This window comes from Chrysemys picta, chromosome 2 (genome assembly GCF_011386835.1).
Source record: "Chrysemys picta bellii isolate R12L10 chromosome 2, ASM1138683v2, whole genome shotgun sequence".
Lineage (NCBI taxonomy): Eukaryota > Metazoa > Chordata > Testudines > Emydidae > Chrysemys > Chrysemys picta.
This window is the reverse complement of record NC_088792.1, coordinates 93,542,373-93,555,835: the sequence shown is the minus strand read 5'-3', so window position 1 is coordinate 93,555,835 and position 13,463 is coordinate 93,542,373. Positions and strand designations below refer to the sequence as shown.

At 46.2% G+C, this 13,463-nt stretch overlaps 1 protein-coding gene across 1 annotated transcript; it reads left to right on the top strand.

Moving 5' to 3' along the window:
* The first annotated feature begins 11,097 nt into the window (after positions 1–11,097).
* Positions 11,098–13,256, top strand: LOC135981408 (uncharacterized). The gene is made up of 2 exons (XM_065583777.1): positions 11,098–12,032; positions 12,628–13,256. The coding sequence occupies exons 1-2, from the start codon at positions 11,489–11,491 to the stop codon at positions 13,128–13,130; spliced, it is 1,047 nt and encodes a 348-aa protein (XP_065439849.1). The 5' UTR covers positions 11,098–11,488; the 3' UTR covers positions 13,131–13,256.
* Positions 13,257–13,463: the final 207 nt, after the last annotated feature.

Below are 13,463 nucleotides of genomic sequence, written 5' to 3'. Positions count from 1 at the left end.
ACAACTGACAAGGGAAGCAAATAAAGCCTTGCCAAAAACCTATGGACCTCTCCAAACTGGAGACCTTGGATCTTACTGATCAAAAAGGGGACATATCTAAAACGATGGTTACCCAAAAAGCCAGGCAAAAAGGATTCTCTCTAGCAAGTCCAAGTTCTACACCCCAAAGTGGTTCTCTTCAGTGACAAGACCTACCGCAGCCCATGGCAGGACTCTTCTCCCATTCCAGAGCATTAGAACTTTTAAACCTAGGTTTGCAAGATACAAGGTTTATTCCATCTGAAATCTGTTGAAATAGCCACTTTGCAGTCACTCAGATTACCCCCAATATATCAGTTCCTGGCAACCATTGGACAGCTTCTACACTTTAACCAACCCAGAGAAAGACTGAAAGACCCTTCCCATTGTCCATCTGAGAGGCTAAAATTGTACTTCAATTCAAACCCCGTGTAACAAGTTGCCCCTTCACCCATGAAACTTAGAGGGAGATATCTCCTGGGTACTAGAGGAGGAAATCTCTGAAGATCTCCAGTCTCTAGCCCTAGACAGTAAATAATAATCAAAGCTCTCACAATGTGTTCAGTGCTGGAAAGGACACAAAATTTGGCCTGTCCCAAAGAGCTTTAAACCTAACAAAAGTAATGGAGAATGGATGTAAAACCAGATACACCAAGAAGCCCAGAGGATCAAGGAGCAACTTTGAGTTAATTTCTATTTTAATTCATGTTCATTTCATGGACGATGATATTCTGGAATTTGGAGAAGGCAGTGACTTGGTAAACAAGGATAGGAAAGGAATTCGGTGACTAGGGGGCAATACCAATGGGAGAAGATGAATAGAATGGTAGAGGTGTAACAGGGGTTGGGTAAGCTCATTTCTACAGCCCCCGGGTCCATAGGGGGTCACAACCCCATTTTACATCTAAAGTCGCTGAACTAGTTTATTATTACTCTGTTATTTTGTGTGGACATAAATGTCACGGTATTTAAAGGGGACATGCAGGCAAAACTGGATCCAAGCAAAGCTCACTATCTCTGTGCTCTCAAATTATAAAAGGTTTCTCCAGTTCTTGAATGGATGCATGCGGTAGTAGTAGTGATGGTATGCAATCTGTGTGTTACCTCAAGGGGTTTTTACTACAGCAATGAAGCCACTTGTTCAATTGCTTAGATTGCAGGGCGTAAGAAGCTCACTTAGTTAGACAATAGCCTGATTGCAGCAGAGTGTCAGAGGCTGCTGAAGTCTGCTTGTGGCAGCAAGAGTGCACTTAGTAAAAATTAGGATGGTGGGTCGGTAAATGCAAAAAAAAAAAACCCTCAAAAAACCCAAAACCAACCAACCAAAAAACCACACATCTTCTCTGAGGTTACAGACTCTGGAGTTTGCAGCAGATGCTACGCGTCTACGTCTGGATCTCTCAGAGTCCCGGTCCTGCACCTCAACCACAAAACTCATCCCTCCTCTAATGCACATCACAGAGTGTTAGCAATAGGTCAGCCAAGAGAAAACTTTTGGAAAGCTGTTTGTTTGTGAGAAATACCTTCCAGGAACTGCATTTATCCTAATCAGTAAAGGGATATATTTTCCTCTTTTTTCTAATTTACCAAGTAATATCCATAAATTGGAGCTTCTTTAGAAACACCATAAAGAAACATTAATCTATTTGAATTTCTTTGAAATAGGCACCTGCTACATCTGAGTTATCATTTGTAATGCTTTTTCTGATCTATGAAGTCTTAGCCACCTGGTTCTTAGACTAATATATTAATAAGATTTAATTCTACAGTGTAAGTCTTCTCAGATGAAAGGCTTAAGTGCCAGAGAAGTTTATCATTATCCTTTTTGTTTTTCACTCCACCAGGGTGACATTCAATACTTTACTCATCAAACAAAGCCTCAGTCGGGTATTTAATTCTCTATTGATAAATCAATGTTTATTTTATTCAAGAGATTCATTTCAGAGGAGGTGAAATGCAGAGCAAAGGCAATGGAATAGAACACAGTCACAGATAATGGTCTCCTGCTGTTTGATGAATGACAAGTACAAATAAGTAATGCTGAGGCATTTTAAAAAAAGGAATGCATACTTGACAGATGGCATCCCATAACCACATGACTAGCAGAGCATCCAAGTGAGTGCCGACAGCTCCAGCTAGGTTCACCTATTATGCTGTTCACTCATAAGGATGCTGGGTGATGCAGGGGGCAGAGGGGAAACATAATCAAAACTATAGGAACTTTGGCCTAGTGTTGAGGTGAAAAAACTGGAGATCATTTTTGAAGAATATGGGGGTACCGTTCCTACCCCAAGCTCCCAAAGGAATAAAAGAAACCAGGATCAGACCCATACTGTGCAAGTGTTTCTGCGTTAAATAATTGTAACACAAACTGGGAGACCCAATCTAAATTTAGGTCTTCCCCCAGCAAAGCACTTAAAGCACAAGCTTAATTTTGATGCATGTACGAAATTCCATTGACCTCACTGACTTCAAGGGTACTACTCACATGCTTAAGTGCTTTGCTGGAAAAGATCCTCTGTCTTAGATCTGGAAATTTCTATTTCCCAGGCTTTAAGAGGCTGGGTGTGGCAAAGGAATCTACTGAGTCTCCAGTAGGAAGATGCAAGCCTTACACCAGCACCTCATGCCAAGCAATAAACACAACAGTTAAACAAAGGGACCATTTGCAGTTTTCTAGAATGGATGATTGGAAAGTCTAATGCTACAGCTACAAGAGATAAGAATCTAGGGACATAAGAGTAAAGAAATGACAATGATGATGGAGCATGGAAATCTCTCTTCCCAGCATAGAGTGAGACAGGAAAGTCCTGGAGAATTGGGGAGACAAAACCCATTCTGCAAAAATATTAGGGGAGGGGAGGTATAAGGCCACATGGACTCCAGTTTCATATTTCTTTATTACACTGCTGTACTATTCTTAATTATAGAAGTATTTGAAATAACTCAACTAGCTTTGAAGTTAGGAGGTAATAAAAGGGAAGGGTATAATTCATACTTCCTTTTCTGTGTTTGTTCATCTGGAAATAGTTTCTGGCTGCAAGGCTGGTTTAAATAGGACAACAGGTTTGACAGGCTTACATTGTGATGCTATCTTCACAGCAAAAGGAAGAGAAACTTCACTTAAAGAGATGAAAGGTAGGATTCTAAAAAAAAAAAAAAAAAAAAAAATCTAGAAAAAACACCCTAAAAACAAGGAATTCATGAGGCCTAATTCTCCTTTTATTTAAACCAGTGAAAATTCCACTAAAGACAAGGAGTTAGATTACTGAAAAACTAGTTTAAAGTGAGAAAATGTGTTATGCTGGCAATTTGCCAGAATCAGTTTTCTGTTGGGCTGGAACTAGTGATGTGTACACAAGGAAAAGTGCTAATCAAAAAAGGCAGTAACTTTCCCCTTTCAGTTCCCACACCTAATTATTCTCTGCTTCCATATTTCCTGTTAAGAGGCCCACCTCCCTCTTTGAGAGTGCGTGGTCACATACCCTCACAGCATGGTGGAGGTCAGCCTTCCCCCATCCCTTACTCCTATCACCAGAGGAAATCATAAAATTTATCATGAAACCATAAGGAATGAAAAAAGCGCTATGGAAAAAATACATCACTGCAGTGTTCTCTTCTGGCAGCCATTTAAAACCTCATTAGATGTTAAGGCTATACATTCTGTATTTCTTAGAAGCAATCTGACCCTAATATGTTCAAAGTAGTTTGGAGTTAATGACGAAGCTTTAAAATGGCAAATGGTGGCATGAAACACACACTTGCTTAAAGGGGTTGCTCGCTTAAAATGACCCAAAATCCATGGCAAATAATTTATTCCTTTAATCAGGCTTGCCTATACTTTCCTGGGATATGTGGCAGTGTTACATGATTTGTCAATAGTTATAAATAAATCTCATTTGTTTACCATTTATTGTAAGTACTTCCAAGAAAGGGAAGGAAGAAACATCCTGGGAATACTGGAACTGCCTGTCTGCCTACTGTAACATGCTATGTATTTTACTCTAATTCAATTGTTTTCTTTACTCAAAGAAGGGCTGATAAAAAAGTGTGACTTCATATTTACTATGCGAGACAGAAAATGTTCACTGGTAACAAAAAAAGTGAATACATGAAAATAGGCCACCCATGGGCATTACTAGTCATTGTCTAGTTACAACACCTAGATATCATATTGTGTTAATTCACTTAGTACATTAAACTGCTATCTTCATGGAATATTAAAAAACCTATTTTTTTAAAAGAAATAACTATGTATTCAGAGTTCTAATAGCTTGATCTGCTCATCATAAAGGCTTCCTATGACATTTTGGTATACACTCTGGTAAGCATGGTGAAGCATGCCAAGGCACTTACGTTTTAAATCTAATTTTCACAAGTTCCTTTAATTTGGGGGGCGGGGAGAAAACTCTTGTTTAAAGTGCAGTTCTATGTCGAAGAGTAACTATGTAAAAAGAGCCCCTTCTTAACAACTCCCAACATGCATTCAGTCACATCTGCCAACTTTAGTGACTAAAGTGAACTTTTACTGCTTTTTGCTCCTGCCAGCTCTGCAGAGCCAACACTTATGAGTGAGAGAGCTGGATTTCATTCCTTCTTATGCATCAGCAACAGAATTATTTGTTACCTTCCAATAACTTTATAACCCCATTGGTGAGGTAATATCTTCAAAGTGAGTTAGTTTCCCCAAGGCAGTCCCTAGGGCATAGGCGCCAACTCTGTGGGTGCTCCGGGGCTGGAGCACCCACGGGAAAAAATTAGTGGGTGCTCTGCACCCACCAGCAGCCAAGCTCCCCCCCGCCCCACCTCACCTCCTCTTCCGCCTCCTTCCCTGCGTCCCAGCTCCTCTGCCTACCTCCAGCGCTTGCCGCTGTCAAACAGCTTTAGCAAGCTCTGGGAGAGAGGGGGAAGGAGCAGGAACGTGGCGCGCTTAGGAGAGGAGGCGGGGAAGAGGCGGGGTCGGGGCGAGGATTTGGGGAAGGACTCGAATGGGGGCAGGGGTGGAGTTGGGACAGGGCCGGGGGCAGAGGAGGGTTGAGCACCCACTGGCACCATTAGAAGTCGGTGCCTATGCTCTGGGGGGGGGGGTGCGGGGCCCGGCACATAGGCACCGAGTTTCTATCTACTGGGGGGTACTGCCCCCAGTTCTGCCCAGGCCCCACCCCCACTCCACCCTTTCCCCCAAGGCCCCACCCCCGCCCACCTCTTCCCACCCCCACGTCTTCACATCCTGCTTGTTCCATGCCCATTTCCACCCCTCCCCCAAGCACACTACACCCTCGCTCTTCTCCCCAGCGCCTCTAGATGAAACAGCTGATCAGCAGTAGGCATTGGGAGTCAGGAGGGGGTACTGATCGGCAGGGCCCACCAGCAGGCAGGAGGTGCTGGAGGAAGGGCAGGAGCAGTGCCAGGGTTTTTGCCGCCCTAGGCGGCAGCGCTCCTCCTCTGAGCATTCGTCCTTCCGCTCCGCATCTTCGGGGCACTTCGGCAGCGGGTCCCGGAGCGAGTGAAGGACTTGCTGAATTTCCGCCGAAGACCTGGAGCGGAAGGACCCTCCGCCGCCGAATTTCCGCCGAGGGCGGCAAAATGCCGCCCCCCCAAATCCTGCCACCCTAAGTGACCGCCTAGGGTTGCCTAGTGGAAATGCCAGCCCTGGGGAAGGGGGAGGTTGGTAGGAGGGGCTCCTCCTCGCCCCTCCATCCCACCTCCTCATGAAGCGCAGGGCCCCCCAAAATGCTGGGCCCAGGACAATCACTCCGATTGGCCATACCCTAGGGATGGTTCAGCGTTTCCCAAACCTGAAGAAAAGCTCTTTGTGGCTCGCAAGCGTGTCTCTCTCACCAACAGAAGTTTGTCTCTCTAATATCCTGGAACCAACTCGGCTACAACAACGCTACATATAAACCCACTGTAGGCAATGTGGTTATATAGATGTTGCCTGCTGAGCTTTTGCAACTGGCTGTGACACATGAGAAGAAAAGAACCAAATTGCTTCCAGGATGCTAGGTTGAGTCTGTGATGTTGGCACATTAAAAGAAAACCCCAGAAAACCCCTTTTGCTTGTCGTTGCAGGGCAGAGGTATAAAACCTTTGGGTGCCCTGCTAAAGAGCCGGCTTCCCCCTGTTTCCCTGTAGGGTGGCCGGGTGTATGGGCCAAGACCCTTAGTAGGGAGCCCAGCTGCAGGTCCTAATGAGGGTAGGCTCAGGGTGATCTGCTGAGCCTAGTGGAAGTGTGTGTGTGTGTGTGTGTGTGTGTGTCTCTCTCTCTCTCTCTCTCCAGACAAGAGGATAGGAGGGTTGAGGCTCTGTCTCTACTGGCTGACACAAGCCTCAAAGGCCAGACGACCCAGTGAGGGGTCGGAGCGGGGACAGGTGTTGGGGGAATTGGGACTGTACAGCCACTGTAAATAAAAGAACATGGGTGAAGCACCTGCAAGAGGTGTCCGAGACCCTTTCTTTGGCCAACCCAAGCACGGGGCGCAGGGACAAGGAGAAGGAAACTTGTGCCGCCCTGTGACACTTGTAATCAGAACATTTGAATGGAAAATAGCAGAAAGACAACATGAAATCCCACTATATCATTTTACAGTCACTCTTTAAGCAGAACCACACTTTCCCCCCTCCCAATTATGATACATTCCTAGTATCCTCTCAAAAGCAAGAGAATTCTCCCAAAAAATCCAAAACTGTCACAATGTGCTCATATAGCAGAGCGATGGGCATCGCTAATGAACCTAATTATACCAACACTGCATTTGACTATGCAATATCCAGAGCGAGGACACACTTGACCCTCACACTTCCCTTACCAGAAAGAATCCATGTTCAGCAGAAAATTTTTGCCTTTCTTGATCTCTGTCACATTAGACAGCTTCATATCCTGGCTCACATATTTAAATTTTGCCTGGCCCAGATTGATGCTCTTGTGACCTTGGTTAAAAAATTAGATTTACTCAGTTTTATTTAAGATAATAAAAATTGATGCACAAGACATGACCAGTTATTGAAGCTTTAAAAGCCTAATTCCATGTCTGCAAATACCCAAGTCTTTGTCAAAGCAAATGTTCTTAAAACTTACGAAAGTTCTAAGACCTTTGCTACAGAAACAGATGCTTGCAGATGGAAATGGAGATACTAGCATTATATCACTCTTGTAGATAATCCTATTAGAAGTTGAATGCACAAAATAGCTATATATTTAATTTGGACTTTCTCAAATAGATCAGTTTCCCTTTGTTTGAGGCTTGAAACAAACGCCATATGCATTTGATTATGATTTCTTGGTGGATAATCTTAGGCTTTTTGGCAGACATTCAGTTCTTTGATCTGAAAATTACCTGCTATCTTCATGGATTCACAGATGCAAGATGTATAATTAGAATACCATCTGCCACAGAGGAGTTGTAAGTCTCTTCTTTTGTGTTTATACCCATTGTGATATCCTAGACTTCTGGGAAGGCTGGTAGCATATACCATCAGGCCCTGATTCAGCAAAAGTACTTAAGAAGTGCCTATCTCTAAGAAAGCAAGTATTCCTATTAACTTCAGTGGGGTTGTTCGTGTGTGTGCATTTAAACGGGTGCTTAAGTGCCTTGCTGAATTTAAAGCCTTCAGACTCAACTGTAACCCTACAATCCTGCCCAAGTAAGGAGAAAGGGGAGCTCTACTATCAGGGCCGTTCCTAAACATTGTGGTGCCCTACGCTGGGGGAGGGCTGGCTCCAGGCCTCCAGGGGGGCATCCCCAGGCCTCCACGGGGGGTGGGGCTATGTCCAAGGTCTGTGGGGGGCAGGAGCAGGCTTGGAGGGCAGGGAGGAACCACCCCCCAACACAAGCCAGCGGAGCAGAGCGGGTTGGGACCAGGTCGCTCCACTTCCTGCTGCCGGTGATTGCAGGGCAGGCCTGACCCCGCACTCATGGGGCGGCGGGAAGTGGAGTGATCCAGCCCCAGCCCACTCCACTCTTCTCCCCTGGCTCCCAGCCTTGGGTCTTGGGGGGCAGGGAAGAACTGCCCCCCAGCACTCACCAGTGGCACGGCTGGGAGCTGGCAGAGTGGGCTGGGGCCTGGTCGCTCCACTTCCCACCGCCCGGTGAGTGCAGGGTGCCCGACCCCTGCTGCAGTCCCCTGGGACGTAGCTCAGGAGATGGGGTGGAGTGGGGGCGAGGCTGGGGTGGAGCAGGGGTGGGAAGAGGCGGGGCAGGGGCAGAGCAGGGGTGGGGGCAGCTTTCCTGGCCGGCTCAGCTGGCCAGGGGCTCGGGCTGGCTGCTGGAGCAGCACACAGCTGCATAGGGCACCAGGAAATTTGGGGCAATTTGGTCTTAGTCAACTGGAGAACATACAAATGGCCCTATTGAGTCAGACCAATGGTACATCTAGCCCCGTATCCTATCTTCTGACAGTGGCAGGTGCCAGATACTTCAGAGGGAGTGAACAGAACAGGGCAATTTACTGAGTAATCCATTCCCTGTTCTCCAGTCCCAGCTTCTGGCAGTCAGAGGTTTAGGGACACCCAGATCATGGGGTTGCATCGCTGACCATCTTGGCTAATAGCCATTGAAAGACCGACCCTCCGAGAACTTATCTAATTCTTTTTTGAACCCAGTTATACCTTTAGCCTTCACAACCACCCCTGACAATGAGTTCCACAGGTTGACTGTGCATTGTGTGAAGAAGTACTTCCTTATGTTTCTTTTAAACTTGTTGCCTATAAATTTCATTGGGTGACCCCTAGTTTATTTGTTACCTGAAAGGATTAAAAAACAGTTCCTTATTCTTCACACCATTCATGATTTTATAGACTGCTATCATAACCCTCCTCAGTCATCTCTTTTCCAAGTTGAACAGTCCCAGTCTTTTTACTCTCGCCTCATATGGAAGCTGGTCCATCCATACTCCTAATCATTTTGGTTGCCTGTCCCTGTACTTTTTCCCAATTATATTTTGGAGTTGGGGCAACCAAACCTGCATGAACTATTCAAGGTGTGGACATATCATGAATTTATATAGTGGCATTATGATATTTTTAGTCTTATTATCTATCACTTTCTTAGTGGTTCCTAACATTGTTAGGTGTTTTGACTGCTGCTGCACATTGAGCAGGTGTTTTCAGAGAACTATCTATGATGAGTCCAAGATATTTCTTGAGTGGAAACCATTAATTTAGACCCCATCATTTTGCATGTATAGTTGGGATTATGTTTTCCAATGTGCATTGCTTCCATTTATCAACACTGAATTTCATCTGCCATTTTCTTGCCCAGTAATCCAGTTTTGAGAGATCCTTTTGAAATTCTTTGCAGTCAGTTTTGGACTTAACTATCTTGAGTAATTTTGTATTGTCTGCAAACTTTGCCACTTCATTGTTTACACCTTTTTCCAGATCATTTATGAATATATTGAACAGAACTGGTCCCAGTACAGATCCTTGGGGGCCCCCGCTATTTACCTCTCTCCATAGTGAAAACTGATGATTTATTCCTACCCTTTGTTTCCTATCTTTTAACGAGTTACTGATCCATGAGAGGACCTTCCCTCTTATCCTATGACTGCCTATTTTTCTTAAGATCTTCTGGTGAGGGACCTTGTCAAAGGCCTTCTGAAGTCCAAGTACACTATATCCACTGGATCCCCCTTGTCCATGTAGTTGCTGACACACTCAAAGAACTCTAGTTTGGTGAAGCATGATTTCCCTTTATAAAAGCCATGTTGACTCTTCCTCAACAAATCATGTTCATTTAGGTGTCTGATAATCCTGAGAGGAATTACCTCAGAATTACCTTCCTTTGTAGACAGAGTCTACAGTCTACAAAGCTGTTCCTAGTCAGGCATTTGCAAGTTTGCTGACCCCTGAAAGGTGTATACTGTAATATTCTGTCTCACATGGAGAAAGCCCAAAGAAGAGCCATCTGAGACAATCATTTCCCATCCTCACTGATGAATAGGTAATTCCAAAGACAGATACCTGATAAACAGGCCGTTTGTGATCACTGCCAAGAATTACAAGGGGATTTAAAAAGTCAGTCCAAGAGGAGTCATGTCCTGCATGTAGTGGTTAAGATAATGGCAGTCCTCAACTTCAGGTATTTTTCAGACCACTTCAGGAAACTTTATAAGCGTTATCCAATCAGTCATCCAGCCAACTTGTTTGACATTAAGAGTGTGACTCTGGAAAAAAAATCCAATCAATATATTCAATTTCTCATAAACAGATAACAATGAATTACTTCTATAACATGGCTCAATTTCCAACAGTCTGAGGGGCTCTCAGTTTCACACCATCCTCTCCAGATGTCTGTGCAGGATGTAGACGTATTCATTACCCAAATATTCAGATGGAATGCATTGCTAAATACCAGCTCTTGGATGTGGTAGCCAAAGCAGGACAATCATTTCATGAGGCATGTGTATGCAAACAATTATCCCTAGACCGGCCAGTCAAGTCAGAAAGAATCCCTGGCAGATGGTGAGTTAATTCACATACCTACTGATGAACTTTGTGCGCAAGATCTCAAGTGAATGCGCAGTAACTGTGCGTTTTATTGGCTATAGGTAATATGGTTGCCCTTTGAAATTTTGGCTTAAGGCCATTCCATTCTGAAACCCCTGTTCTCGGCTTTGGATGCTTTCCTGTGTTAATTAGGAAACCCATTGTTTATGGCAATGATTCTTGTCCCAAAATAAATTCATCAGGATATTCGGTATCTTTGAGAACACGGGTGCCACTCTGCACCAAAAGATGGATACAGTTCAACAAAGCCATCCCCCAGAAAGACAAACAAGCCATTGCCAGATTTGTATCCTTTGGCCTGGTCTACACTGGGGGGGGGGAGAGAGGGAGGGGAGACGATTCATGTAGCTGAAGTCGACGTACTTAGTTCTACTCACTGCGGTGTCTTCACTGCAGTGAGTCGACTGCTGCCGCTCCCCTGTCGACTCTGCCTGCACCTCTCGCAGCGGTGGAGTACAGGAGTTGACGGGAGAGCACTCGGGGGTCAATTTATCGCGTCTAGACTAGACGCGATAAATCTGTCCCCGCTGGATCGATCGCTGCCCGCCGATCCGGCGGGTAGTGTAGACATACCCTTAGGCCTGGTCTACACTACGGGTTTAGGTCGACTTTAGCGGCGTTAAACCGAATTAAGCCTGGACACGTCCACACAACGAAGCCCTTTCTTTCGACTTAAAGGGTCCTTTAAACCGGTTTCTTTACACCACCTCTGACGAGGGGATTAGCGATAAAACCGGTCTTTGCGGGTCGGAATTGGGGTAGTGTGGACGGAATTCGACGTTATTGGCCTCCGGGAGCTATCCCACAGTGCTTCATTGTGACCGCTCTGGACAGCACTCTCAACTCAGATGCACTGACCAGGTAGACAGGAAAAGACCCGCGAAGGTTTGAATTTCATTTCCTGTTTGCCCAGCGTGGAGAGCACAGGTGACCCCGCAGAGCTCATCAGCACAGGTAACCGTGATGGAGTCCTCCCAGGATCGCAAAAGAGCTCCAGCATGGACCGAACGGGAGGTACGAGATCTGCTCGCCATATGGGGAGATGAAGCAGTGATAGCTGAACTCCGTAGCAGTAAAAGAAATGGAAAAGTATTAGAAAAGATCTCCAAGGCCATGAAGGACCGAGGCCATAACAGGGACACACAGCAGTGCCGCGTGAAAATTAAGGAGCTACGGCAAGCTTACCACAAAGCCAGAGAAGCAAATGGAAGGTCCGGGGCAGAGCCGCAAACTTGCCGCTACTACGCGGAGCTGCATGCGATCCTAGGGGGTGCAGCCACCACTACCCCAACCGTGTGCTATGACTCTCTCACTGGAGAAACACACAGGGAAGACGGTTCGGGGAACGAGGAGGATGATGACGATGGAGGTACTGTAGGTAGCTCACAGCAGCAAGGAAGCGGAGAAACCGGTTTCCCCAACAGCCAGGATATGTTTGTGACCCTGGACCTGGAACCAGTAACCCCCGAACTCACCCAAGACCCTCAGGGCACACAGGAGACCTCTGGTGAGTGTAACTTTGTAACTATTTGTAAACATTACAAAAAAAAAGCAAGCGTGTTTAATGATTACTTTGCCCTGGCAATCGCGGCCAGTACATCTACTGGAAAAGTCTGTTAACGTGTATGGGGATGGAGCGGAAATCCTCCAGGGACATCTCCAGAAAGCTCTCCTGGTTGAAATGGGGTGATTTTATTAAGGGGACATTCAGAGGCGCCCGTTCCTGCTCTTCTGACCAGAAATGTTCCCCGCTGTTAACCACGCGGTGGGGGGAGGGGTGAAGTGATCATCCCAGAGAATCGTGTGTGTGTGTGGGGCGGGGGGGTTTACTTGTGTTTGTGCCGCATGTTAACCGGGAAACCGCAGCCACTCCTTTTACATTGAAACCCCATTTTAAATGGACAACCCAATTCATCCTTGATATGGGAAATGCGCTGCTGTTTGCAACCTTTCCCGCATGTTAAGAAGGTTAAAAAAGCCAAAACACTGTGGCCTACGATGGCTGCCTGCAAGCCGAAATATGCGACCTTGTAATGAAAGAGTGTACCCATTGTTCTCTAAAATGTGTCTTTTTTAACCACCTCTCCCTTCTCCTCCGCCAGCTGCAAATGTTTCTCCTTCGCAGAGGCTCGTGAACATTAGAAAGAGAAAACGTAGGACGAGGGACGAGATGTTCACGGAGCTGCAGATGTCCGCCCAGGCTGATAGAGCACAGCAGAATGCGTGGAGGCAGTCAATGACGGAGATGAGAAAAGCCCAATATGAACGAGAGGAGAGGTGGCGGGCTGAATCGCGGGAAGAACAGAGCAAGTGGCGGGCTGAAGACGATAGGTGGCGTCAGCTTGCAGACAGACGGCAAGAGGCAATGCTCCGTCTGCTGGAGCATCAAACTGATATGCTCGAGCGTATGGTTGAGTTGCAGGAAAGGCAGCAGGAGCAGAGACCGCCGCTACAGCCCCTGTGTAACCAACAGCCCTCCTCCCCAAGTTCCATAGCCTCCTCACCCAGACGCCCAAGAACACGGTGGGGGGGCCTCCGTCCACCCAGTCACTCCACCCCAGATGATCGCCCAAGCATCAGAAGGCTGGCCTTCAATAAGAGTTAAAGTTTTAAAATGCAGTGTGTCCTTTTCCATCCCTCCTCCCCCACCCATCCCAGGCTACCTTGGCAATTATCCCCCTACCTCTGTAAGGAACTAATAAAGAATGCATGAATGTTAAAAAAAAATGACTTTATTGCCTCTGCAAGCGGGAGGGGAGGGTGGGGTGGGGTGGTTGGTTTACAGGGAAGTAGAGTGAACCGGGTCGGTGGGGGGGGTTTGGAGGGTTCATCAAGGAGAAACAAACAGAAGTTTCACACAGTAGCCTGGCCAGTCACAAAACTCGTTTTCAAAGCTTCTCTGATGCGCACCGCGCCCTGCTGTGCTCCTCTAACCGCC

Excerpts from the sequence above, each read along its gene's own strand:
- LOC135981408 (XM_065583777.1), top strand. The coding sequence starts at position 11,489 with ATGGAGTCCTCCCAGGATCGCAAAAGAGCTCCAGCATGGACCGAACGG. Across the intron at positions 12,033-12,627 it reads GGGCACACAGGAGACCTCTG|CTGCAAATGTTTCTCCTTCG; the intron begins GTGAGTGTAACT and ends CTCCTCCGCCAG.